Source organism: Synchiropus splendidus, chromosome 5 (genome assembly GCF_027744825.2).
Source record: "Synchiropus splendidus isolate RoL2022-P1 chromosome 5, RoL_Sspl_1.0, whole genome shotgun sequence".
In the NCBI taxonomy this organism is placed as follows: domain Eukaryota; kingdom Metazoa; phylum Chordata; class Actinopteri; order Syngnathiformes; family Callionymidae; genus Synchiropus; species Synchiropus splendidus.
This window is the reverse complement of record NC_071338.1, coordinates 15,421,560-15,448,875: the sequence shown is the minus strand read 5'-3', so window position 1 is coordinate 15,448,875 and position 27,316 is coordinate 15,421,560. Positions and strand designations below refer to the sequence as shown.

At 39.8% G+C, this 27,316-nt stretch overlaps 4 protein-coding genes across 7 annotated transcripts; 3 read left to right on the top strand and 1 right to left on the bottom strand.

Moving 5' to 3' along the window:
* The first annotated feature begins 1,176 nt into the window (after positions 1-1,176).
* On the top strand, positions 1,177-4,958 carry LOC128759226 (beta-1,3-galactosyltransferase 2). Of its 3 annotated transcripts, none has more exons than XM_053866021.1 (2): positions 1,177-1,391; positions 2,649-4,958. In XM_053866021.1, the coding sequence occupies exons 1-2, from the start codon at positions 1,357-1,359 to the stop codon at positions 3,883-3,885; spliced, it is 1,272 nt and encodes a 423-aa protein (XP_053721996.1). In that variant the 5' UTR covers positions 1,177-1,356; the 3' UTR covers positions 3,886-4,958. The 3 variants fall into 3 exon arrangements, with proteins under 3 accessions (XP_053721996.1, XP_053721998.1, XP_053721997.1); XM_053866023.1 differs by lacking the exon at positions 1,177-1,391 and adding an exon at positions 1,815-1,968; XM_053866022.1 differs by lacking the exon at positions 1,177-1,391 and adding an exon at positions 2,533-2,589.
* Positions 4,959-5,833: 875 nt separating this feature from the next.
* LOC128759327 (interleukin-17C-like) lies at positions 5,834-7,750 on the bottom strand. The gene is made up of 3 exons (XM_053866203.1): positions 7,727-7,750; positions 7,410-7,654; positions 5,834-7,130 (listed from the first exon to the last, which is right to left on the bottom strand). The coding sequence occupies exons 1-3, from the start codon at positions 7,748-7,750 to the stop codon at positions 6,878-6,880; spliced, it is 522 nt and encodes a 173-aa protein (XP_053722178.1). The 3' UTR covers positions 5,834-6,877.
* Positions 7,751-17,037: 9,287 nt separating this feature from the next.
* On the top strand, positions 17,038-20,675 carry nqo1 (NAD(P)H dehydrogenase, quinone 1). Its single transcript, XM_053865784.1, has 6 exons — positions 17,038-17,229; positions 17,891-18,058; positions 19,280-19,410; positions 19,613-19,726; positions 19,810-19,911; positions 19,978-20,675. Exons 1-6 carry the CDS (start codon positions 17,226-17,228, stop codon positions 20,287-20,289), a joined length of 831 nt encoding a protein of 276 aa, XP_053721759.1. The 5' UTR covers positions 17,038-17,225; the 3' UTR covers positions 20,290-20,675.
* Positions 20,676-21,258: 583 nt separating this feature from the next.
* On the top strand, positions 21,259-27,114 carry LOC128758809 (gamma-aminobutyric acid receptor-associated protein-like 2). 2 transcript variants are annotated; one of them, XR_008414546.1, is made up of 5 exons: positions 21,259-21,484; positions 22,383-22,438; positions 22,504-22,676; positions 22,759-23,007; positions 24,480-27,114. XR_008414546.1 is itself a non-coding variant. In XM_053865163.1 (4 exons), exons 1-4 carry the CDS (start codon positions 21,451-21,453, stop codon positions 22,847-22,849), a joined length of 354 nt encoding a protein of 117 aa, XP_053721138.1. In that variant the 5' UTR covers positions 21,259-21,450; the 3' UTR covers positions 22,850-23,195. The 2 variants fall into 2 exon arrangements, 1 of the variants encoding a protein (XP_053721138.1); XM_053865163.1 differs by lacking the exon at positions 24,480-27,114 and having other exon boundaries at positions 22,759-23,195.
* The last annotated feature ends 202 nt before the right edge of the window (positions 27,115-27,316 follow it).

Genomic DNA, 27,316 nt, shown 5'->3' with positions numbered 1-27,316 from the left:
ATTACATCCAGCTCAATCTCACCAAAGAATCGTTCATTTGAAAAAAATTGATTACATCTAACTGTTGTGGGTGTGATGCTGTCTGTAGACAACACCTGTTTCAAAGTTTGCTCAAAAACAAAATGCATGATTTAGTTACACTGCAGTATCACTGGGTTTAAATTGTAAAGCTACTTTTACTGTCACCAAAACAAATATCAGGATTTGATTCTGTTTGTTTTTAATGCACCATGTTACACATCTAGCAAGTGGTGATGCAGTGCAGCGCAATGACTGAGATACACTTGTGCATTTTGTCACAGAGACGCTGTAACTTTAGGCGTGAGTCTTGTGAAACCAATAATCAGAGCCTATAAATCATTTCCTATTTTTCTGTAACCTCGTAGCTCTGAGTTATCTTTGTTTCATACTTGTGTTCTGAGCTCCGAGAGCCTGAGACTCACTCTTCAATTGTACGATTGTTTTTCAATACATTCCTTTGCTTAAACTCATCCAGGTTTCAGTTATTGTAATTTGCTTAATTTGCTTTTGGGCTTTGAGAGCCAGAAATGCACACAAGATTTTGATGTTTATTTATTTATTTTTGCAACTGAATTTATTTATTTTCAATTTATTGAATTTGACCCTCTGTAGATTTCATGGCGAATTTGATACCTGCGATGACATTTTCCGCTACTTTGCTACAATGTGGGCCAGTTAGCAATTTGACCCAATAAATAATTAAGGAAAGTCTATTCCTTAATAACATTGTGCAGCTTTAGTAATGATTCATAATTTCAGGCGTCAAAAAGTAGCAAAAGCATGAAAGAAAAGAGTATAGATCACATGGCAAAGAGATCAGAGTTCACTGTTCACTCAGACGCCCAGCTCTGAATGTGCGTGTGTGTTGTGTTCCATACACAACACACAGATTAGATTAGATTACCTTTATTCTTTCCATATTTGGTGAATATGGGGTTGTTAAAAAATTGTAAAACATTACAATGAAGACAAACATTAAACATTAAAAACATAGACCAAGCAACAACCTGATCATGAGCATGCAAACGGAGGAGGGGCTCACTGAGGCCAAGCGGAACTAGCACCTTTTCTTTGTGACTATAGGGAACATGAGAGAGGGCGGAGCAAACTAAGGTGTGTAACTCCAGCAGGTAAGAAGCGCTATGGTGACACACTGCACAGGTAGACAAGAAACGCTCGTCTTTTGTTGACAGTTGAAGGAGACCCAGCGCAGTTAGTAGAACATCCACCAATGGGAGACATCGGCAGTTGAAGAACCAGTCCTGACATGACTTTTTTCTGTGAGCCACCGCGGCATGACTCTGCCACCAAGGCAAAGGGATAACAAGTTTTAACATGCCAACATGTGGATATTCCTCGTTTGGAGAGTGGTATGTAACAACCGAAACAGTGACAGAGGAATAACGAACGTGTTGCGGTTTTGTCCTTCATGTAGTGGAAATTTGGCAACAATCATTTCAAGAGGGATTTCAGTTATAATGAAATAAAATACATTACAAACAGCATTAATAATGTGATGTTAAACAATTAAAGCATGAAGATTTGGATGGATCATCTTATACTACAAATTAAATAACACAAGTTTATTTATCGCAGGACTAGTTTATTTATCGCAGGACTGATGAAATATCATAAATAGAAACTAGAAACTGTCAGAACACAAACGCCGGGCACTGAGAGCAGGTCAGACACGGCAACAGTGGTGAGACTCACCACTGAATAAAACTTAAGGAACGTGAGAAGGTGGACCATCACAAGCCACATGTGTCTCACTTATGACCACGGTACTAGGAAAAGGCTAAATGATGGAGTCATGTCTGTGACAAAAATCCACTTAAGGAGTCAAAACCATGATGGACTCATAAAGACACCTGTTGAAGAAAGAAGAATTGGGAATGAATGCATAACGGGTTAATAAATGTTAAGGAGGCGTATGTGTTTTGACGGGTGAGTAAAGTTCACTCTTGCTTTATAGCACCTTTTCCATACATTCCCATTTTCTTGTTGACCGCATGATAGCTATATCTTGTGATGAGAGAGACCCGGCAAGGTGTGGCCGGGGAATCACATGCAGCCTTTTGACAGTGTGGCCCGTAAGAGATGAAGTCAACTCAAAAACACATTATATATAAATGCTCTTTTGTACCCTACATCACACATGACTCCAAATATTACTTCTTTGTTTTGGGATGTTAATTTTCAAACGAAACAACAGCAACTTTTTAATTGTCATTGAATACTCGCTGGTATCTTTACTTTAAAGTTTGGATTTTTTTTTTCTCCTTTTTGTGCTTGTCTGTGCTTGTTTATTTAGTGCATATATTTTTTCCCTTCTTGTTAAGGCTCTGCTTCATCCACCCTTGTTTTATTTGGCCCCTCACAACAGTCACAGTTTATTTCCCCTTGTGTGGCCCCTGAGAATTTAAAAATAGAAATACATAATAATGTAGTAATTACCCACCCGTGTTCTTGGCTCAACACATACATTTCTGTTTCCCCTTTTTAATTTCAGCCCACTGTTTTTAGATGACTGACCCAGATGCCTGAACAAAAAATGTTTTTGTCAAGGTAATTTTGTAAAAATCATATAAAGTGACTTTCTTTTACACTTTTTTCTGCCTCCACAGTTATGGACAGCGCAACATAGAGACGCAAACTCAGACAAGACGAATCTGCAACTGCACTTGGAGACGTAGCATCTTCCTGCTTCTGCTGTGCACAGTGACTCTGTTCTATTACTACACCAACATCACACCCAACTGGAGGACAATATGGTGGAAGCAATACAACGCGACAAAGCTGTGGAGTTTGTCGCACAGTCCAAAGATTGTGTACCCCAAACCAGCCCTAGCCCTAAAGCCATTAGCCAAAAATGTATCCACTGTAACTGAGCCAGCAATATTTAAAAACGCCGGGGAAAAACTTGAAACATCTTCAGCGGTGACTCTGTCGTTGACTCGGCCGCCGACTCAGATGGTCAATCGGCCTGTTCAGACTCCTGAACCAAAGCCTGCTCCTTACGTTTCCCCGGGGCCGTATGTTGTGGAATATCCCTATGAATACCACTACGTCATTAATGAAGCCAAAGCCTGTGAAGAGAAGAAGCCTTTTCTGCTCCTCATGGTGCCCGTGGCACCGAGCAACAGAGCACATCGGGACATCATCCGCCAAACCTGGGGAAAGGAAACTGAGGTGATGGGAAAAGTGGTAAAGCTTTTCTTTGTCCTGGGGCTGCAGAGCGGCCAGCCAAGGCCGGAACTTCAGGAGCAGATTCTGAAAGAGAGCCAGCAATATCATGACCTGATCCAGAGCAACTTCCTGGACTGCTACAAGAACCTGACCATCAAGACCATGGTGATGCTAAAGTGGATGGACTCCTACTGCTCTACAGCTTCTTATGCTATGAAGATTGATTCCGACGTGTTTTTAAATGTACAAAACCTCATCAAGATGTTGTCAAACGCTCCGAAGAAAAACTACTTAAGCGGGCTGGTGGCAAGAGGAGCCCAAGTTTTAAGGAATCCGAAGTCCAAGTGGTACTTGCCAGTGTCTCTTTTCCCCAACCCAGTGTATCCGCGCTATGCTCTGGGATTCGCCTATGTGCTGTCCGTAGACTTAGCCAAAAAGCTTTTGGAGGCATCCTACCACGTCAAAGCGCTTTACATTGAAGACGTGTATTTGGGTTTATGCATGCAGTACTTAAAGATCCCGCCCACTGACCCTCCAAACTGGGGATACTTTCACGTCTTCCCTGTCAGGTACAGTCGCTGCGCTTATTCCAAGATTGTAGCCACCACGCTATACACGACAACGAACCGGGTATGGTTGTGGAACAACTTTAAACAGCCAGGGCCACTATGCTGAGGTGGGAGTACTTTTTTAAGATCGCAGATTATGAGTTGAACATGAAGGATTCATCGGATCTGAATCATAGTAGGCATTATAAACTGCTGGTCAGCGAACAACTGGACACAAATGTCCGACACAACAGGACATAAGCAAACGCTGGTCACAGCTGTGGCTCAAAAGCAAAGGTAACAGGTTGGTTGGCAGTCCTGTTAATGCAGTGGTCAAAGCATGTCGAAGAGTTCACCAACAGTAACATCACAGGCATCACTTTCAGGACTCAGGGATCACCCCAGAAACCTAATAGCATTTTTAAGTACCCCAGGGAGACGCTGCACTTCACCGATGAAGGACTCCCCCCAACCCTCACCTACGCCCGGTCACCGACAGACAGGGTGTAGGTGACATTATGATGGTGCCCTCATCATTCAATCTCATGTTCTTAGATGATAATTATCAGGTCACTTCATTCTAGCATGGAATTTAAATAGCGTTTAACAACCTCATTGTTTCAATCAGGCAATGCATGATTCTGCAATCTGAGGTGCACCAGTTACCATCACGCAAACATTTGCCCAGAACAAACATGATTATTGAGCTGGCTTTTCTGTTTCAGCTCCGGAGTAACTCCACCCCGTTTTAAGTCAGTATTGTGTATGGTACTGAATACTTCTGGATTAATAAAAGGAAATGGGAGCATGAGCACAGACAACATTGTTAAGCAGTGGTTTCACTGGCACGTCATTGTGTTTATTTGCACTGATTCTGTATCACCTCTCGTCTTGGATGATGTGAAGTATTGGAAATGTCGAGGGCAGATTAAGAATTGTCAATGAACCGTCTGATTCAATAATGATTATGTTATGAAAAATGCTAACTTATTAGGTTTTAAATAGGAAGAGGGTTTGAACAGCAAATACATTTTGTTGACTGAGTCATTTGAATAAATGCAAACCCTGGGGTCATGTTTTAGTTGGTGACAAATTCTCACTTTGCCAAGTGAAATTCCTCTCAGTGAGAGCAAGCTACTGGAGCCAGTGGAGGGAGTGGCCAGTCAACAGCTCATGTTACCTTTGACAACTGGGATGGTTTTGTTCGGTCAAATTGGACAGAGCTATAGATCGATGGAAAATTTTACTTGTTTCATTGTTGAAGGCTTCCACTGCACTGTCGCTGGCAACATGGCGGATACTGCTGGCTCTCTAGTTGTTTACCTTGCCTGCAAAGCAAATAGCTATTATGAGATAATAATGGGGACAGATAAAGGAAGATGAAGTTCTCTTATCAACGTGATGACTATGTCATGGATATTTTTTGTCTGTCCATCTGCTTACAAAATAAATTTAAGAGATTAAGTTAGGAATGGTTTTCAATTAAATTTTCATAAAATCTTGATGGATTCTTCAAGGGTTCTACGATTCAAAATCAAACAAATTCAAGTTCATAAAACGCAGGGTTCTGTCGAGTCAATAAAGCATGTTCCTTGTGAGTGTGCCAAAAATGTTTACACTTTCAACATTGTTTTAAGCTTGCCGACATCGCAATATCGAGTCGGGTGTCTTCATCAACGGACTGTTCATGGTTGCAGTGGCGATGCAATGGCGAACTCCAGCGGCGAAGAGCGCAGCGCAACCACAGCTGATGAGCAGAGATGGCGCCAAACCGTGTAGCAGCGCGCCATCTCGTGGGTCATCGAACATGAAGACACTTATTGTCTGACACTCATCTTCACTGCGCGACTGGATCTCATAAAACGAGCTCTGAATTGGTTTGTTTCCGGGACGTTGTGAAAGTAGTGGCGCGCTCAGACTCAACACGCTATTTGTGGACTCAGGAAGAAGAACAACAGGAAGTTGGACTAAAAAGAAACATGTTCCTTGTAGCGGCACCACAAGATACAAACAGATGAGGCAGCAAATGACTTTTATTTTTAAGAGAATTACAAACGAAAAATCAATAACAACTTCACCGAAAGTCAGCAACTTCACAGACTACAGTCATGGTCGAGCACCTCGCATGGTATGCGTCTTTACAGGATGATCTCTCACAATAAGATCAGTTCACATCTTCATAGATACAGTCAATATAAGTAACCCCAACTGGATTAACTGGGGTTACTTCAATGAATTACAGTTTGACAGTGATTTCCTCTCTGTCAGTGGTCTACACTACCTTCAGATAAAAAAAGCTCTTACTTTCTGGACACTAAAGTGCACAAAAAGATATTTTGAGCAACACTTACATTTACTACCAATATTTAATTAATTAAATAATATTAATTAATACTTAAGAATTCTTCCTTTTTTAAGCGACATTGGTCTTAAAGTGCTCCCTTGAAACTGCCTTGTGAAACTAAAGGCAACTTTAAAATCTGTTATTTTGTCTGAAAATAGACCAAACACAAATAGTATTGATAAAATAAACACAGAAGAGAACACCTCATTTTCCAAGCACCAAATAAAAAGAGAGCACCTCATGGGGGTCTATCAAGTCAATGGCAACTCGTCTTTAAAAAAAGAAATACTTTATCAAGACTCCTTCACGTGAGTAGTGCTTTCTGATAAACTAAAAAAATGGTGACTCATGCACGCTGTGTCTAGATGCGGTGAGCGATTTTTTTTTTATCACACTCACGACTTTAAAAGATCTTAATCTGCTGACGGGCAGAAGAGAAATGACATTATTGACCCGTATCATGCCTCTTTTAGCTTATGCCTATCAAGAAGTCTACGTTTAGTGCTTACGTTGCATTTAGCAACAGTGAGGTAAAATGAAAATCACTCTGGCATTGGCGCTGTCGCTTGAGCCTCGTGCTTGAGCTCCATCACAGCTACTCCTGCCTGCGGTTCCACTCATGCTATCACAGGTTTAGACATTATTTAAACCATGCCTGTCCTTAACCATCAAGATGCCATTCCTATTTTATTTATTTGTCTGGCTTGCTTTTCCGCTGAATTATTATTACTATTGTTATTACTACTATTATTATTACTATTATTATTATTGTTATTCAGTAGGACCTGGGAACAACACAGGTGCAAGCTACCGGGATTTGGACGATCTTCCTTTTGAGTGTGTATTTGTTTGGATCGTTCAGACAACGGGACTTGATCAGCACCAAGAGAGGTGCGAACACAGGAACAGAATTGTAGCTCATGTCCTCCTGCTGGTTGATGATACAGCCTTGACAGAGACACTCGGCCTGGACGATGCTATAAGGCAACCGTTGGTCGTGATAGATGCTTAGGGGAAAGAGAACCATCAATCAATGCTCAGGTGTTACTGATAAGGTCAATGAATACACACTCAACTGTTTCAGTTTAGCGCATGAGGAATATTAATCGCTGCAATTTCTGAGTCAAATTATTACAGGTGTTGGTGAATCACACTTCAATTCAAGGAAATATGACACAAATTAAAGGTATCCTTGGTCAGATAATACTGGGTTTTAGCTCAACACTTCGGGTACAGTCCTCCAGAGGAGGAACGCGCGAAACACTCCCCTTTATGACTCCAAAGCGAAGCAGAATTCCCGCGCTCACCTGTATCTCCACGGCGACAGAGCTCTGTGTCTCGGTGTCATATGCGACGTCTGCCGGGCGACTTGCTCGCAAGTCTGTCTGCGAGGAGCAGTCGTCGGCTCCGACAGGAGAGACAAATAGGGAGCTCTTCTCTGGTTAAACTTGTCAAACTTGTCCTCCAACTGTTTCTCGCTCAAGCATCTCGAGCGCCGCGCAGCTGTGCCGCGGAAAGCGCCGAGGTTGAGGATGAGGAGGACGCCGAGGACCTGAAAGAGGCGGAATGAGAATGAGAGTTGGAGCCGGCGGTGAGCGACCCTGGCGGTCAATGTCAGAATTACCGTTTCTTGGCTGAACCCGTGCATGGTGCGTCTTGTCAAATTGTAGTGTCACAGGTTGCCTCCTCACATCTCATTTATATGCAACCATATGCATTTTGGGAGGCAGAGCCCTCACTAGTAGATCCCCAGCATATGTCCCCGCCTCCTCGAATGTTTGGACACGTTTTCATTTCATGCCTTTTCTTTTCTAATTCCAATATTAGTGACACCCCCTGCCCCGGTACAGTCATGTGTAAGCTTCCTGCTGCAACAGCCATTATTAGTATTTATTTATTCATCCACTTATTGTTATAATTCTAGGTAGTGGATTGATTTATTTATGAATGAATCAATGATAATATATTTACATTTTGTCCTTTTGTCAATCTTACGTGTCTTGTGGGTGTGATTTATAGTTTTATAGTTACAATTTCCCTGCTGATTACAAGAAACATTATTTTTGTTATCATCACAGCTTTTATATCCGGATGACGCATGGCACTCACCGGACGGCTTCATCCGTGAAAGCCGTTTGACAGGAAGTTTTCTCTCTATTTTGCTGTGTGTAATGTGTTTTGCCACACGAGGTGAAATGAGGCGCAAGACGAATGTGTAGCTATCTGTTGACAGATGAGTTGTATTTGATTCCACTTTCCATATTTAAATTAATTTCACTTTCAGGTGAAAGCTATCACCCTCGCAGACCAGGTGATTTGAAACAACAACAACACAGACACACACCTACGCATGTAGGCACATGCGCCACACACCTTTTGCGAATGACGTCAGAAATATGTCCCACCCTCAGGTAGTTTGGTTATAAAGCTGCGATCTCTGTTTTTAGAAACCCATGAGTCAGTTCCTTCTGAATACCCACGCCACCTGAGTAACAGTAAACATGGACTCACTAGAATTTCCTGTTGATATAATGAGTATGGGTAAGTAGTCCTTCAGAAATAAACTGTGACAGATAGTTAAGACAGATAACTTATTTTTAATTAAATACAAGTATTACAATAATAATAATAATAATAATAATTGAAGAAGAAGATGATAGTATAAGTAGAGCACCATAGCCAAAGGTGTGTGGTACGTGTTGGTTTTACATGGACTGCCACCTGGTTGCCAATTGCAACAGGCAGACAGGGAATCTCCCGGAAACTCTGACCTCATAAAGAACCGTGAGCTCATCCTTCTGAAATGCTGCTGTGAAGAGAGATGAGTCAGCGCTTTCAAGACCGGAAGCTTTTCGCAATTAATGTTTGCAAAATCACACCCTCAGTTATCAATGTTTTCAGACTTTGAGGGAGGGGTCATGTGCATGGAATACATTGCTGTGTCTCAAAGTTGAACAGTAATAATAGTTTGTCGAGCCACTCCAGTTGCTCATACTCCTGGTGTTCGTCTTTCTTCAGCTGGATCACTCGCTCTCTGTTGTGGTCTGCAGGAAAAAAAAAAAAACTTCAAAAAGGACCACTAGAATTTAGCGAGGAGATAAACAGTTTACATGAGGGTGGGGACTGGACTGACTGATACAGTGGCACTGAAAATGAAATATTTTGGAGTCGCTCATTAGTTGACAATAATCTATGTGCACACATTGGCAATGAAAATGTACATGATTGGGTGTATCATTTACAGCTTATACAAACTCTACAACACCATTTTGGTTCCTCAGATGTTATTATTTTACTATTATTTGTTATCATAATTATGCATTACTTTTTGTAGAGTTGGACACCACTAACTTGGTGAGAGTTATGAGGACTTTGGTCACGATGACTAACATTCATGAATCTTGGCTGTGAAACAGCATTGCGATTGGGTGACAAAATAATACATTACATTCCCTCTCTTTGCCGTAAATGTGTAACTTCCGTTATTTTTTCGTTATATTTACCACAAACCATTCACCTGACTCATCACTGGAGGAAACGCCCCTCCAAACTTTGACTCCAGCATTTCCAAAGAATAGAATAGAATAGAGATTCAGGGAAGCCAAGGCAGCCTACAAGAGGAGGATTGAGCAAAGTATTTTGGACGCACAATGGTAAAGATTAATTGTGTTTGAAAATAAAAATAAAAGTTCAACCACAAGAAAGAGGTGCAAGAGAGATTTGTATCTTGATGTCTTTAAAAAAAGAAAGGAAAAAATCTAGCATTTGAGGTAAGAACCTTGAATCCCATATTTATTTCAACATACAGTGTTTTTTTTCAGTGCATTACTTGTGCTAACCTCCCAATATACCAAAGAAGGGAAAAGAAAAGCCGATTTATTATAAAAAATAACTTTTTAAGGTGACTAAACAACAAAGATTTCAGAATTGCTAATTTCTTGTTATTCTCCCTGTGTGGAAAAGAAAACTGCCCGTTGCCATGACAATTTCATTTGCCCAATCGCTGATGGCGGTGTTCTCACTAACTGGAAGAACTTGAATCATTTGTAGGAACCAGTTCTGAAAGTGAAGAACTGGTTTCTGTTTGAGACCTTCATGCAGCGCCACATAATGAACACCACAGGGCCTGTGGGGAAAGTGAACTATGAGCACCGCTCTCATCTCAGTGGCATAATGACATCGACCTTTACTCTCTGCATCAGCTGATGCAATATCAGGTCATACAACAAACCCCAAAGTGTATTACGCTGCACTCATACAGTACAGTAGCATAATTACATAAGCCAAAATCACCTGACCAAAAGGACCAAGGGTTTGTTTCATCCAACATACATCAAATGCAAATAACTGGAAGGAGCTTTGCTGTGTTGTGTGTTCGAAATAACTTGAAAAATACAGGTTATTGATCCAACCAGTCAAGTACACGTAGACTAACCAAGCAGATGCCTTGATTGCCTCAGTTGTCAGTCTGGTGTTGCTAGTTCCTGCTGACACCTGGGTTAAACTGCGAGTGCTCCACAGGTTGAATCAGAAACCTGCACCCACCGCAGACCTCAGAGGACCGGTTTGAAGACCCTTGCCATAGAAATAGTACTCACATGAATACAGCACATGAACGGAATAAAAATAGTCACTCATAACAAGACAACACAACAAGATAAAATAAACTAATATTTCAGAATGTGGGGCTTGAATAATATAACCCCTCATATTCTGTGCTGTGTGCTTCACAGAGCTGCACCTGATCTCCCTAATTGTGCCTCAGCTGCTGTGGTCTCCATGACCTCTTTTTTTCAGTGACTCCCCTCCATGGTCCTTGTTCATGTTTGTTCCCAAGTTTAGCTCTAACAGGGTGTTTTTTTTAGCTCAGATAATGGTTCAAAACTCAGTGGCAGGCTTTTAACTGGCCTTTCACAGATGACATCATTCCAGTTTTAGTCTCTCTGCCCAGGCCCCTTTTTAGAATTTTAGAATTCAGAAAACTTTGCTGTTAACTTTCAAAGTTCGCCGCGGTTTAGCTCCAAGCTTCGTCTCAGAAATGTGAACCTCCTATGAGCTAGCCTGCAGTCTTAAGTCCTCAGGCAGATCCATTTTCAAGGTTCCAAAGTCAAGGCTGAAATCTAAAAAGGAAGGTACGTTTTCAGTTGGAGTGGTCTGCCCAAGGACATTTTACTGACTGAGTCTATGCATTCTTTCAAATCTCTTTTTAAAATATATATTTTAAACAGAGTAGCTCTTTTGTTCTTTTTTTTAATGTTTGTTTCTATGTGTAGCACCTTTGTTCTTGTCTGTGTTTTGTGCTTTTTTTACTGCTGTATGTCATGTTCTTCCTTTTGATTTTAATTGTGTTGTGTGTCTTTCTTCCTGAAGGGTGTTAGATAGATTTATAACAAATTATCATTACTACATAATGCATATTACAATGAAAAATCAGGTCAGTCAATGAGATGACAATGAAAGTGAAACTGAAAACTGAAAAATGACTTGCACTAAGTGCTGTCATGACACATTGAAAGTACATCCGGTTGGAGTGAAAAGGTATTCATTGATTAAGCCTCGTAAGACTCTTTCATCTAGCGTGATATCATGGTTGAGCCTCAGTGCGGCAGCTAACCGGAGAAACCTTTTTTGTGTTTGTGCTTTAAAAGCATCTCAGATTCTTCGCAGACACGAATAGTGTTATTGCTGCCAAATTACAATGGTGTACGCACCTGCCTTTAGAGAGTTTGGCAGTTGGGGTATTTTCTGCTCAAAAGTGAAAATATCTTTTTACTGGGTTTACATCCATTTAGTAGCATTGCCATGAATGGCAAGACTTGGAACGTTTAGGGCATCCTTTCACAAGCTTATGACTGGAATTCTGGGTCACTGCTCCAACCCATGTAACTGTAATAGTTATGTTATATATATATATATATATATATATATATATATATATATATATATATATATATATATATATATATATATATATATATATATATATATATATATATTGTCTTTAAAATTCAATTAGTTTTGTATTTTGAGTGGATTAGCTAGTTTCGGTTTTTGAAAATTGCTTAGTTTCAGTTTAGTTTATATTCGTTTTAGAGTTTAGTTAAAACTCTTGTCATAAATTCAACAAAAGGCACCATGTAAAAATTACATTAAGTTTGGAAAGATGACGCTTTTACCCAACTTCCACCATCATGCTAGTCAGCGCTATCAGGTCAGGCCATCTATGCAACTGACGTCACGGCCTCACAAGCCGCGCCTTGCCGACAGCTGTCGTAAAACCAGCTGCGCCAAAATAAATCTATTTTAAATAATCTCAAAATGCTTTTTTTAATATATATATGAAAACTGATTTAGCAATAATTTTAGGTCATTTTGACAGTTTTGTAAACAGACCATGAAGTTTCAGTTAGTTATCGTTTTATGAAAAAAAAAAAAAAAAAAAAAAAAAAAAAACAGTCCACGAAAATGATTTACAATTCTACTTTTAGTTTTTGTTGACAACAATTAAGCTTGGTCAATACGGCCGAACAGCTTGACTTTAGCTTCATCAGACCCCAGGACATGTCTTCAGAAGCTTGGGTCTTTGTCTTGGTGTCTTTTTTTGCGAACTGTAATCTGGCTTTTTTTTAATGATTCTTCAGGAGTAATGGCTTCCTCCAGCCCATGTCACACTTCTCTCTCCATTTTCTTGTGATTTTCCTGTGATACTGTATCAAACAAGGAAGCACGCTGCCCGAGGTGTGGCCCGAAACTACATCCCCAGGTGTGTCATCAGTTAACTCGCGTGTTGTCACTTACGCCATCAGGTACCTCCAAAGCCATGACATCATCATCTGGGCTTCCCTACTTACTATACAGTACTTGCTGTGAGTGTAAACCTTTGACCTCAAAGACTGTATCGGATCGGGAAAAACGTAAATATGCTCACAGTGAAGGAAGAATAAAGACAAGATCAGAAAAAAATGAGCTCGCACCAGTTTGATCCACAAAATGTCCACCAGATGGCGCTGTCTTCTTAAATACAGCATGTGCCATGGACGACAAGCGAGGTTGACTGAAATGGAAGGAATTGTCGCATTTGTTATACTGTTTTCAGCAGAACTGTCAATCTATTCGTGTGCCACATATTTATATATGGCCTGACGTCGCGTCACCGCGTGGCAATAGTTTAAGCTCTCATGAGAGAGGCGCTGTAGAAATGGAGCTGTTTTAATGGTGAGTTGACTGACAGCATAAGCGTTTCCGTTTCGCATTTTTTTCCCACGAAAATTTACTAAATAAGTGTTAAATGTGATATGTCACGTGATTTTTTTTTCCCCCCGAAAATAAAACAAGGAAATACTTTGAGATACAAGTACGGGAAGTCTTAAGGGAAACAGAGATACTTTCTCCTAAATTTAGAACAAAAATGATCGTTTTGCTTGCTTGTTTTGTTTTGATTTGTTTTGTTATTGGTGGAAGATGTTACATTTTTTGTAGTATTTTCCTGCAGGTATGGTGACACAAGACTTCCTGTCGGTTATGTTGATCACCCCAATAGTCCATACTCAAATGTTTCGAACACAGCATTGGTTTCTTTTAGCACCAGTTTTCTTGATAACTGCTGACCTGACTTGAGAATATTAGGAGTAACTAATGTGGTCTTACAGAATACATAAATGTGGCACCATAAATCCTCATGCCTGACGGTCGGCAAGATTTGTGGCAAACACAAGAATAAGACAGAAAAAGTCATGATGTGGCACTTGCAGATGATGTAGAGGAAGAAAACAGCATTTTTTAAGTATGTCAGAAGTTGGAAATAGCACCATTGACTTGGTCCCTAGGATTTTCTTTAATGTTTAGATTTTTCTCTGGTGCACGGCGTTTGGTTAATCATTGGAAAACCAAATACGTGATACAACGTTGATATTAATCCCACTCCAGTCAATACATTTTTAAGCTCTGATGACTGAAGGGACCACCTGCCACTGGGTCCTGGCGACGCAGGCACCAGGATAGGTGCTGAGCACTGGCCAGTACCGACAATGTGTATGTGCAAATGTAAATTCTTTTCATCATGAAATAAGTCGGAGTTCAAAGAAGAAACCAGCAGCAACTTGGCTGTCTCATAAAATTATCTACTAACTAATCCACATGTACTTCTCTCTGTAAACCTATGTATTTCGTTCCACAGTCTCACAGTGACCTCATGAAGGCCTGATCATTCCATTCCATTATTACTTATTTTTTATTTATATTATTATTTATGTTTTATTTCTTTTTTTAACCTTGTGGCCCCAGGATGTAGAGAGGAGGGTCAAACACTCACACTGGTGAGCAAAATTAATATTTATAGAATAGTCTGTAAATGGAAATAATTGTGATGAAAATTGGTGTAAACACAATCCGCTATCAGTGTCCACTTTAATTATTGAGGGTAATTTTAATACAATAAAATTCGATTATGCATTGGCTTGTTGGTGATCTAGTTTATAACGCACTACTCTTGTGTTTCGAGGAACATAGAATCACCTGGCTGACCAGATAAGGCCCCTGCGCCTGTGAGGCAACACACACATAAGGACAGTAAGAGCAGTAGGAATCCAATTTAATTTTTTACATTGTAATAAAACTCATGAGATCGGAATGAAAATGAGCTCTGTATAGTAATGCCATAAAATATTATGATGTTTATTGTTTTGATGAAGAGCTCTCACTTGACTGTAATTTGAAGTGAAATGCCTTTTTCTGTCCTGAAACAGTTTAAACCAGTGGGCGTGTCATGTATAAAAAAACAGCCAAACAAAAATAGAAAATGTATAATTTAACTTCTGCGTATTTTCACATGGTTTAAACCTAGACACTGTCCTCGCACAAAAGACTATTATAAGACTACTTGTTCTGCAGGTTAGTGTTCATATTTCTTGTAGCCAAACAATTTCTCTTTGTGTGCAGTAACTGCAAACTGACCACGTGACGATGCAAGCAGCAGTAGGCAAAAGTGTCCGGATGACATTCCTGCCACATTCTAGACGGGAGATGCAACTCCATCTGCAGCGTAAATCATTTTAGGATTGAAACATTCACAACAAAGACAGAAGGAAAGAGTTGGTTACCTCAGGGAAATCAAGCAGTGTTACTTGGAAGGAGTAGCTTATGAAAATATGTGCAGTTGTAGTAGTTTGAACTAAGTCAATAGGCTTACATTTTTCATCTAAATTAATCGCACTAAAGCTGAGTTAACTCACGATTAATGTCAAATTAATCACACATTGTTTACCGTATTTAAAACTAGCTTAAAGGAAGAACAGATACTGTCAAGAACATTCTTTAACCTTCCTTCCTTGATACAAAATGTGTGATTCATCTGCCATTAATTGCGAGTTAACTCATTTTAAGTGTGAATAATTGCGATTGAATATTTTAATCTATTGACAGCCCAAGTTCGACAAACTACATTTCTGCTCCTGGAGATAATACGACCTGGATGGTAGTAAAAGTAGCTTCAGTTAGTTAAGATCTTATCTAATCTCAACAGAAGCTACAAGCAGTTGCGCAAAATCCCATTTTTGACCAAGCTGAGACGCCAGTTCAACAAGAATTCTTAGTCTGAACATTGACACTTGGAGACTAGATTTTGCAGTCAGTGTAACCATAGTATCTGATAAGTGAAGCGATGATCAACCCAGTGGACAAATCTGTGCTTTCCAACGCAAAAAGTGAAGAGTGAAGAGTGAAGGCTGAGCAAAACGGCACAAACATAAATTCTGTTTTCTGAAGCTTGTCGTGCAGATTGTGAGAGCTTTTTGCATTAGCATACCTGCCGACTTATACGTTTGTCTTGTATTCTATAAGTTTTTTTACAATTTCAAATCATGTTCGCCGCATAACAACCTTTATACGGGAAAAAATAAATTGGAACAAAAAAAATTCCCGCTGATGTTTCACGCCAGACCGATATCAACTCGCCAATTTTGGATCCAAAACGGATCGTCTCGTCTCACTGGTAGCTGACGACGGTTGGCGCATCAAACTAGCAAAAGTTAGCCTCAATTGCTTCTTGGATTTGATGATAGGAGTGTTGTGCGCGCATGCACGTTGCACTGCGGCCCACATCCGTTGTTTTGAATTGTGTTGTGAGAGGAATCATTCAGAGAAAAGTAGAATGGAAGAATCGGAATGACCACCTAGTAAGAAAAGAAGAGTACAAGGACGAATTATTTATTTTAAAACATGCTGCACATGGTAAATGTAATGCAAGAGCTTTTATATATGCTATCTTTGTTATCATTTTACAGTACATTGTCTGTCTTGCTGTGATGTAAATAGTAATAATAATATATTAAAATCCACCGCGATTGTGTTTGTAAAGTTTCTTTTCAATGTATAAGGGGAGTTATTGGCAGAGGTTGACAGGTATGCATTAGTAACAGAGTTGTTGATTTATTTTATTTTATTTACCTGTTTATTTTTTTAATTCTGAGCTAGAAGCAGCCATTGGGGCCCAAGTTTTCGTTGCAAAATATTCCACAGTAAACATTTCAACGGTTCAGTTTAGCCTTTGAACGAGAGGCGGTAGTGATGGAGGTCCATGAATAAACCAACAGATAGAGTCAGTCATAAATTCTGTACGTCAGAATGAATGACGAATTAAAATAATTGGCCTTTGTTAAAGTGATAGAGGTAAAAAGGAAATTGCTGAAAAAGCCCTGATCCGATTTGCAAAGACATTAGTGACAAGTGAAATTTGACTTCACTCAAGTGACGCGGTCCACCACTTTTCTTTTAATGAGATGATATTAAGTCGGATTAAAATGTTTATTAAGCCCCATGACCCTGTCGGATAATCCCTAAAAAGTGACCCAAACATTCTTTTCCGGGCCAAATGAAGCCAATCTGATTCCTCTGCACCACTGACTCCACAGGCTGACACACACACTCTGACCTCCTCCCTCTGAAAGCACTTAACTAAACCGGTCTGGCTGTCTCAGCGAAGATTTTTTTCCCCCTTCTACTTCAAGACGCGTTCGCCTCATCTCATTTTCAATCGAACAATGCTTCTCACGCGAAGAAAACTGGTGCGTATAAAAGAGACCTGAGAGTCCGGGTCCAGTTGGCCGTTGACACAGCACAGACACGACATGGGTGAGTCCGAGGCAGCCAACTCCTATTTGTACATACAGGAAAGAGTTGCAGCGTCAAAACACTGAGATGCTGTTGACTGTATTATTATTGTAATTGGCATGTTATAGGGTTGAAAAATAAAATAGTATTTTATCATTTTACCAACTACTCCAAAATTTCTACTGCCTGCATGCTGTGATAAGGAATGCCAGTCAGAGAGGTGTATCTTACCTCACAGTGATCTTTGTTTGTGAATCTACAACCTGAACAGGTTAGTTGTCTTTTCGCTGCATCCCAGGAAGTGATGATGCAACACAATATTACAGTGCTTCATTTTTATTTATTTAGTATTTCTATTTTTATTTTTGGATAATATTTTTGGATAGAATTATTATATTGGAATCTTGAAACAACTTGTTAAGCAGTATTATTTTTATTTAAATTGTTTCGATATTGTATTTCATTGCACAAGATTAGCTCATGTTTTATTTTAATTGAAACTGCAAAAAATGAATAAATATCTCTATTATTGGGCGCACATTCCTTCTCGCTACCAGCTCGATTATTTATGTACTCAAAACCTGAGGCATAATCTACTGACTGTGCTATATGGATTGAATCACAATTACATTTTCAATTAACATGAAATGACATATCTTGTCTACACCTTTGTGTCTTCCAGCTTCCAAGACGATTCTCATTGTGTATGCTCATCAGAGCGCCGGCTCTTTTAACGCTGCAATTCTTGACGTGACGGTCAGGGAGCTGACTGATCAGGGTCATCGGGTCATTGTGTCTGACCTCTACGCCATGAGATTCAAGGCCGATGCTACAGAAGAAGACATTGTTGGTAAGCTCTGCGCAAACAAGTGTTCTACTACTCGAGGTTGGTCTTGGTCTCGAGACAGGTCTCAAGACCACTTTTTACGGTCTCGGTCTCAAATGCATTTTAACTCGGTCTTGTCACGGTCTTGGACTGGGAGGACTCTGCATTTCTATTCAAGCCCAGTCGAGTCCAACAGAGAAAACTGCCATAACTGGTAAGCATAGATGGCAAAAGAAGGATTCTGACTCTCTATTTTTTCCTATGGTATTTATCGGGGGTCTCAAACTGAAGGGCCACAGTGGGTGCTGTTTTTTTTTCTATCTACTCAGGAGGATAGTGAAAGACCAATAAAGTATCGGAAGACTGTTGTATACCCGACTGGTCCTGTTTGCTTCAGCTGACACCTGATTGGTTAACCATTGTGTGCCTGCACTCACTGCAGCTCATTTGTGGATTGGTTTGAGACTCCTGATATATACTGTCTTATATGGTGTTGTCGCGTTCTTGATTTCCAAATGCCTTGGTCTTGTCTCGGTCTCAACACTCTCCAGTCTCGGCAATGTCTTGGTCTCGGTTGCTGTGGTCTTGACTACAACACTAGCACTACCACTAAGCAGAACTGCATTTGTTTATGTTATCTTGTTTAAACCTCCAATTGGCAATGTAACCTCTTATTGGTCTCTGATCCTTGACTGAGAAGGGAGAGTGGAGGATTCCAACATTTAAAATGTGTTTCATTTGCTATGGACAGCCTGAGAAGGTCTTTCAAACCGATCATATACTGAAATGACCCCAAAAGATCAGCATCATCATGGCGTGGATAAAGAATATTTCTTTATTATCTGGTAATCTCACATAACATTTTGTAAGACAAACAGTATGACTGAACACAAGTAAGTTATGAAATATCAATTACACATATGCAATACATGCAACTGTATACACTGTAACAACACAACACTTTTTATGATTTTTTTTTTTTAAATCTCAATGAGATTACTCTGCTACACGCAACATTTGAGTTGAACATTATCACTGTCAATCGTGGAGTAATGGGGGTTATGCAATAAGTTGGTTCATGAATTTCAATTGTTTCAAAGACAGTTCCAGGATTGGTTAGAAATTTCACATGCACAAAGATCCAAGTCTCTCAGTCGTGGTCGGTGCAACATTTTGGTAGCTTGTGAAGTTCGTATTTGTGGCTGTGCCTGTTCATCTCTAAAACAAAAGAACGTTTGTATCCAGGCCAACGAAAGGACACAGCACTTTTCCAATATGGAGAGGAAACCATGCATGCCTGGATGAACGGGACGCTCAGCGATGACATCAAAGAAGAGCAGTGCAAAATAGAAGAGGCCGATCTAGTCATTTTCCAGGTCAGACAGCGATTTCTTGTCTTACTGGTTACCTGAGGCCAAGCCTGGAAATTACCCAGCTTGCTAATTTTTCATTTATTATTATCTTCAGTATCATTCCACATTTTGATATATAGTACTGAATCAAATTCAACAAGCCCAATCAGACTGTTTGTTTGCTCAAGCCAGTCACACCTTGAATATTCACCATGACATCCTGCAGTTCCCTCTGTATTGGTTCAGCGTCCCTGCCATCATGAAGGGCTGGATGGATCGAGTTCTGACTCAAGGATTTGCTTTCTCCCTGAAGAACATGTACAACCGTGGGGTTTTCAAGGTTTGTCAGCACTCGGGTACAAACACTGCTCCAACAGAAATGACAGAAAGTGACACGAAAGCTACAATGTTTTCTCCTCTCAGGATAAGAAAGCTATGCTGTCCTTCACTACTGGGGCGACGGAAACAATGTTTCGCCCCGACGGCATCAATGGAGACATAAACATCGCCTTGTGGCCGTTGCAGGTGAAGTGCATAACTTTAAAAAGTCATTAAATATATGCGATTCTAATGACCTCTCACCCCCTACAGAACGGAACACTGCACTTCTGCGGATTTGAGATTCTAGCTCCTCAGATTTTCTGGTGTCCAGTTCACTGTCCAACGCAGGGACGGACCGCGATGCTGGACGGATGGAGTGCACGGCTAAAAGGACTCATGGCTGAAAAACCTTTGACCTTTGCCCCCTGTGAGTTGTTCGACCTCAGCTTTAAAGGCGGCTTCAGACTTTGGCCAAAAGTGAAGGAAGAGCTTGAGACAAAGCCGTACGGACTCACCACAGGCCACCATCTCTGGAAACCGCTTCCACCAGACAACCAGACCAAAGTGCAGGAAAAAGATTAATTCTTTTTTGTCATAATCAGTCAATGTTTTGCTTTTTTATTCAGGCACAGTTACTTTACATGTTTATTTAAAGCATTACCAGTGTCACATTGATGTCACTTCTATTTGAATTGCCATGTTGAAGTCTAACAGTAAAAATTGTAATCAATAAAGCATATTTAAAGATCATAATACATTGAATGTCATTGCTTGTCAAAGCATTAATTGAGCAACTATAAAACGAGCGCTGGTCCAAGTCATAATCCCATGACCGATGAGTCAGTAACTGTAAGTGACTTCATAGTCAGTGTTTCTGATGTACTGAAAATTGTTTGGGAAAAAAGTAGTTATTTTAATGATGTTGATAAGCTTAAATGCTGAATTATGTCACTGGCAATTCAGATTTTTTAAAGTAAGCTTCAGCAAAATAAAAAAGAATGATTTATTTGTATTTTAATACAACTTCTCTTCATTCAAAATATATTGAAATAGCTTTTTACAGAATTCTCATGAAATGTCATTGAAATGCACACAAATAAATAAAACCTCATTGTTCATTACTTTCTTACTTTATTTAAATGAGGAGTATTATTCCTTTATCGTTTTTGCCATGTCACTAAAAAGGGTATGTATAGGGGATACCCACACAAGCATGGGAAGAGCATAAATAGATCATATAAATGGAATAAATAGGGGGGAAAAATCATGAAACAATGAGTATATTTCCAAGTTGTCTCTGTGCAAAAGGAGAGGCCCTTTTGGTAGAGTCCATTGTCTACGTAGGAGTCAAGTGAACTGCCATAAGCAAGGAATGACTGAAAAAGAAATTAATAACAGTGATTTCATTGCTTAAAATGATAAAACAACTGAAACTTCATGACTTGCTTGATTAGAAAACGAACTAAAACGCAATCCAGTGTGACGCAGTAGATTAATGGCGTCCCTCCCAGCCTAGTGGTAGAGTCCGGCTGTGACGTCACATCCAGGGCTTTGCTTGGTAGGCCAATATTGAAGGGGAGGTTGTTGTTTATTGTTTTGCGGCTCTTCTCCGGATACAGTGCAGCGTCGCTCAGCCACATAATCTGCATTTAATAACGAAGGAAATACATTTTAACGCATCCCATCCAGGAGTTACCCTGACACCCGTCTTTATCGAGTGTAAACCGCCTGGACACGGCCACCATGAAATGGATGTTCAAAGAGGATCACTCCTTGGGTGAGACGATTTCTATTTTGGGCCTTTTTAACGATCACGACACGAAAATATTGAAGCACGATGCGAACAATTGTATCCCTTTACTTTGACATCGTATTCTGCGAATCGTGATGATAAAATATTTAAATTCTGTTCAGTTTAGTTCAATTGCACCCCAGTATTAGTCAGGCGACGACCTCTTAAAAGAATATTGTAACCATAAACGATCTAAATTGATACAATTACAACTAGTTTATGTATATATATATTTATATATATTTTTTAAATCTATCCGTAAAATGAGACCTTAGTCCTTTAATAGTGCCAACGGTATTCTGGCTTCGAAGGAATCATGAGCACTTTAAAGCAGTGTGAGTAAAAGTAAAGCAAATGTGTAGTTAACTACTTGCCTTTATTTTATGTCTTGCCTTGTTTTTATCGCTAGTGATCGTTGCTGGATATCTACTGTTGCTAGCTATCAGCAGACTCGGGGACAGATTAGGAATGGCTGCAACAAATGAAACTGTTCAAATTATTCCATATTTTGGAGATTGATGTTAAATTAAAAGGCAACTGAACTGTAATCGAAATACGCTTTCCAACTAACTGTGAGATATGTAACAGCTCGTTCTTGTTCGTCCTGTGTTGTTGTTGTCGTTAGTTATCAGTTCAAACACTACATTACCCATAAGGCCTTGCTGCTTATCCGGTTCCGTTCATACGTCTGGGTCAACTCGGGAAACCACAATAAAAAGTTCTATATATATATATATATATATATAGTTTTTATTCCTTTAAATTAATGTTAATGGCAGCATTCTAGCTACTTTGAAAGAGCTTTTTACACTTATAATGAACTTTGGCGTATATATTTGTGATATTTCTTCGGGATAACACAATTATATTTTTGATTTTGCAGAACATCGATGCATAGAATCGGCGAAAATCCGCAACAAATATCCTGACAGGGTCCCGGTGAGTGAAGTCAGTGGTGAACTTTGAATACATTTCCGGTTGTAATGAACCCCTGTCTGTGGCAGGTGATTGTGGAGAAAGTATCTGGATCGCAGATTGTGGACATTGACAAGAGAAAGTACCTGGTCCCCTCTGACATCACAGTGGCTCAGTTTATGTGGATCATCAGGAAACGGATCCAGCTACCCGCTGAGAAAGCGATCTTCCTGTTCGTGAACAAGACAATCCCTCAGTCCAGGTGAGCGCTCCTCAAAAAAACATCCAGAATTTTAACAATGTAATTTCTCCGTTGACTAACCTGTCTGTGGGACATACTCCAGTATCACAATGGGGCAACTCTACGAAGACGAGAAGGACGAGGACGGCTTTTTATACGTGGCATACAGTGGAGAAAACACATTTGGGTTGTAAACCAGGAAACCCACATCCTTCTTGGCACCCAGCACATTCAATCACAGCCGGATGCTGCCCTTGGAGAGAGACGGATGAAGACGACTGATGAGATTCAAAGACTGACAACTGCTCACCAACTCCAGAAAATGAGCAGCTGAGTTTGTTGTGGTTGTTCAGTGAGTTAAATTTTGCTTAAGTGTTGTGATTTTAGTCTTTTTTTCCACTCTAGTAGTCCGTGTGGATGACCTTTCCTTTCATTTAGACTTGTTCACTTGAGAGATGATATTTAAAATTATTTAAATATAAGTGACTGAAGGTGAGGTAGCTGGAAGACCTAACCAATAAACTATTACAAAAACAAAAATATATTTCTTGGTGTTTTGTCCGCTCAGAATGAAAATGGATTATTGCAGCATGTGTTATTTCATCACTCTAAGCAAAGATGTTGCCGATGTTGTCAGTTAAATCTGAGTCATAATTCCATGACTGATGACGGAGTCAGTTAATTGTCATTGATTCACATGAATTGTGCAGCAGGAAAATAGTCAGAAACGAATAAATTAGTCAGTGTTTATAGCATCCTGTTTCAAAATGAATATGGCTAAATATAAATGATGACAATTGGGAATTGCCTCTGGGCTTCAGCAAAGATAAAAATGTATTGGCTGAATGTGAAAGTTTTAGCGACTCTTAATACAAAATGCGTTGAAATATTTTTCTGAATAGACAATCATTTATAGATTGCAACATAATATTATCAAATAAAGCAAAATGCAGACTGCTTGAATGTTAGTCCATAAAATACCTGCAGTGGCACAAATTTACTGTGTGCAATTCCCATCTTTACACTCTGGGTGTCGCTAATGAGCTAGTTTTCAGGTGACGAGAAGTTTCTGCAGACGACGTCACCACATCTCACCATGAAACGCGCGCGTGTGTATAGATTTGAAATACATTACGATACGATTCAATGACGTAATTGTCTTATTTTGGATCCAGTCTACCAAATTTTAGAAGAGGGAAGACCCTGGATACGTCTGGCAGAAAGTCCTGCAACCTGCGCCAACGTTCCATAACATCATTGTGGTTCGCGAAACTCGGGAAAAAATACCCTTTTTGTGTGTCTCTTTGTCGAGATAAAATGAAAGGAAAGAATTGTGCATCTAAATTAGAGCATTGACGCCAGAAAGAAATTAACCAAGCACCATTGAATTCTTCTACTCAATTAAAACACAAAAATGTCAAGTAAATGAACAAATATTTTCGGATGAAAAAGTAGCAGAAACTGATGGATGAACATTCAAATTTAAAAAATATATCTATACAAATTGTTGTGGTGACTCGTACATAGTGGATTGATCTTTAAAACAGGTAAAATGCATTATGCAGCTCTGATATAGCATCAAACCCAATAAACCACAGGTGGGTAAAGCGTGTAAAAACACATTGTTCGTCACGTCATTTATTTTCAAATTCCAAACATTAACCCATAAAAGCATAAAACATTAAAGCTTTTCGGACAGCTTTTGAAAACTGACTGTATACTGTAAAGCATCTTTGAGTACCCTAGAAAAGTGCTATATAAAACCATATCACTGTTATTGTTATTTAGATATTTTTGTATCTAAGTGCCTTTATTTATTTTCAGATGACATTGTGATCTGTGGTGAGAGCAGGGAGCAATTGGAAGGTAAGCTACAGAGGTGGAGGTTTGCCTTAGAAAGGAGAGGAACGAAGGTTAGCCGCAGTAAGACAGAATACATGTGTGTGAATGAGAGGGAGCCAAGTGGACAGGTGAAGTTACAGGATCCAGAGATAAAGAAGGTGGGGGATTTGAAGTACTTAGACTCAACTGTCCAGAGCAATGGAGGGTGTGAGAAAGAGGTGAAGAAGCGGGTGCAGGCAGGATGGAATAACTAGAGAAAAGTGTCAGGTGTGATAAAGGGGTATTGGCAAGGGACAATGAAAGGGAAAGTGTGCACAACGGTGGTGAGGCCAGCAATGTTGTATGGTTTGGAAACAGTGGCACTGAGGAAAAGACAGGAGGCAGAGCTGGAGGTAGCAGAGATGAAGATGCTGAGGTTCTCTCTGGGAGTGAGCAGGGTGGATAAGATCAGGAAGCAGTAGATCAGAGGGACAGCACATGTCAGGTGTTCAGGAGACAAAGTCAGGGAGGCTAGATGGAGATGGTTTGGACAGAGGAGTGATAGCCAGTACACTGGTAGGAAGATGTTGAGGTTGGAACTGCCAGGCAGAAGGTGGAGAGGAAGGCCAAAGAGGAGATTTATGGAGGTGGTGAAGGAGGACATGAGGTTTGTAGGTTTGAGAGAAGAGGAAGCAGAGTACAGGGTGAGATGGAGGAAGATGATCTGCTGTGGCCACCCCTGAAGTGAGAAGCTGATAGAAAAGGAATAGCAAAATGTAAGTATTATTTTTTCTTTTTCCTTCAGATCTGCACGCCACTCTCGGTATACAATGTCGCCCCTTAAGTCATTTAATTGCCGACCCCTAACCGCTGGAAGGTTTTCCAAACTTGTTTAAAATTTGAATGTCGCCTGCAGCCAGAGCAGCCTCATGTTTTTGAGACTGCGCCACATAATGACATCACTTTTCTTTAACTTCCTTATTTTTCATCTTCAGAGGAAGTTGAGGTGCTGCTTCATTGACGAAACTAATTTTCACGCCTGTCTCTTCCTCAAAGTCATTGTCAAAGCCATATTTCTTGTTTTGAAACAAAGCTTGATTGGGCAATGATGCCACGTTTTTCAGCACGAACAGAGAAATGCCACTCATCAATCGTTGCAGGCAGACGGTTCACTGCTCAGCAAGCAGAGATTAGCCAATATTTAGAAGCAGGGCTGGGGGAGAAACGATTCTCAAATATATACCAATTTATTCATGATAATACTAAATGTATAAATAATGTATGTAGAAGTAGTTTTACACTTCTTACGAGAGAATTGGCAGCCCTGTGCTAACATGTTAGCGCTCTCTGCTAGCTGCTGCTCAGTAGAGCTCAGGAGGACTGTAGATGGTGGAATGTCACCATCTGTGCGATCGATGTTCAACCTGGGCCGGTGCTGGGAAAGTCGTTGGATATTGGTTGGTTTTTCCTCCTTCTTTAAGCCACAGCACACTTTGTCCATTGAAAAAATGTCAAGGCTCATCACTAAAGGAACCACGGCCAAAGCACAATTGTGCTTAGTCGAAAGTCCTGTATAAAAATCCCTTTTAATTTGGGAATACTACTGTCTCTCGGCTATTTTCGCATGTTATTTGCAGAAAAACATAATGCAGAAATGTATCCAGAAACGGGTTTGCAATATGGCCAAAATATTATGATTTATTAATTTATTAAATATCTGTTTCAATTTTATCTGATGTGTATTTTTGAGAGTAACTTGCAGTCCTAAAGGAAAAACAAAAATCTGACATCAAACTTAGTTAGGGTAGTTTCCAGACAAATCTTTTACATTCTTTGCCTCACCTTGCTTCAGAACTACAATTATTCTTTCGCTCTTCACATTTAGAAGCAAATTTGATTGGTTCTGCATTCAGTTTTTCGCCAATTTTAAACCACAGAGCAAATTTTGATAGTTTACGATTACCAATAAAGTTGTGAAGTTTTGAGTGATGTTAGTTGTTAGCTCCGTTAGCACTGCCGTGCCGACAGTCTTTGGTGTCGCAGGTCTGACAAGGATCGATCCATCATTCTGTCGTAAAGGTGTGTGGTCAAGTTAGACGCATCCGCTTTAAAAACAATTCGCCGAATTGCTGAAACAATTTAGCCCCCAAAATAGTACTGTCAGAACCTGTTCTGGCACCTAGTTATTGCAGATAAACTGCTTTGTGTTTTTATAATGAGTGAATAAAAACAAAAATCCAACCACGGTCAGCACTCTGACCAAATATCTGTGGGAAACTGTGATGTGTTTATTTGTGTTATAATTTATTTTTAGATTAATAAATGACAGTCACGAAATACCTAGAATATCACAATATAAACTAGAATCAAGATATATATCGAATCAGGCCATATGCATATCGGCCTACAGTCCTACTTAGACGGAATGAGAAACTTAAATCTCTCACTTTTAAACAGCAATTTAAAGAAACCAATGTGTTCATAAATTTAGTGTATTCGGTTTTGGATTTCACCTGGACAATATTGGGATGATTGTCTCAACAGCATCAGACTTTTGGGTGAAGTCATTGGCGACTCGTCAAAAGGGGGAGCGGTAAAGGCCACCACAACAACATTGCTGTGAGGAAACTAAAAATACACATTTTTCCAAGCATGCATAACAAAAGTAAGTGAAATAAATGTTGTGTCTTTGTCCAAGTAAATGTAGACACTGAAACGTCATGCAAGTCAGAGACGCACTCGCTGACTTTAACCGGATACACTCTTTGATTCACAATTCTTGTCACTTAGTGCCGACTAAATTGAGGATACCATTTCCCCAAATACTTTTGGGAGTTCAT

Excerpts from the sequence above, each read along its gene's own strand:
- LOC128759226 (XM_053866021.1), top strand. The coding sequence starts at position 1,357 with ATGCCAACATGTGGATATTCCTCGTTTGGAGAGTG. Across the intron at positions 1,392-2,648 it reads TATTCCTCGTTTGGAGAGTG|TTATGGACAGCGCAACATAG; the intron begins GTATGTAACAAC and ends CTGCCTCCACAG.
- LOC128759327 (XM_053866203.1), bottom strand. The coding sequence starts at position 7,750 with ATGCACGGGTTCAGCCAAGAAACG. Across the intron at positions 7,655-7,726 it reads ACGGGTTCAGCCAAGAAACG|GTCCTCGGCGTCCTCCTCAT; the intron begins GTAATTCTGACA and ends CGCCTCTTTCAG. Across the intron at positions 7,131-7,409 it reads CTGTCGCCGTGGAGATACAG|GATGGTTCTCTTTCCCCTAA; the intron begins GTGAGCGCGGGA and ends TGAGCATTGATT.
- nqo1 (XM_053865784.1), top strand. Across the intron at positions 19,411-19,612 it reads CCGATCTAGTCATTTTCCAG|TTCCCTCTGTATTGGTTCAG; the intron begins GTCAGACAGCGA and ends GACATCCTGCAG. Across the intron at positions 19,727-19,809 it reads ACAACCGTGGGGTTTTCAAG|GATAAGAAAGCTATGCTGTC; the intron begins GTTTGTCAGCAC and ends TTCTCCTCTCAG.
- LOC128758809 (XM_053865163.1), top strand. The coding sequence starts at position 21,451 with ATGAAATGGATGTTCAAAGAGGATCACTCCTTGG. Across the intron at positions 21,485-22,382 it reads CAAAGAGGATCACTCCTTGG|AACATCGATGCATAGAATCG; the intron begins GTGAGACGATTT and ends TTGATTTTGCAG. Across the intron at positions 22,439-22,503 it reads AATATCCTGACAGGGTCCCG|GTGATTGTGGAGAAAGTATC; the intron begins GTGAGTGAAGTC and ends TGTCTGTGGCAG.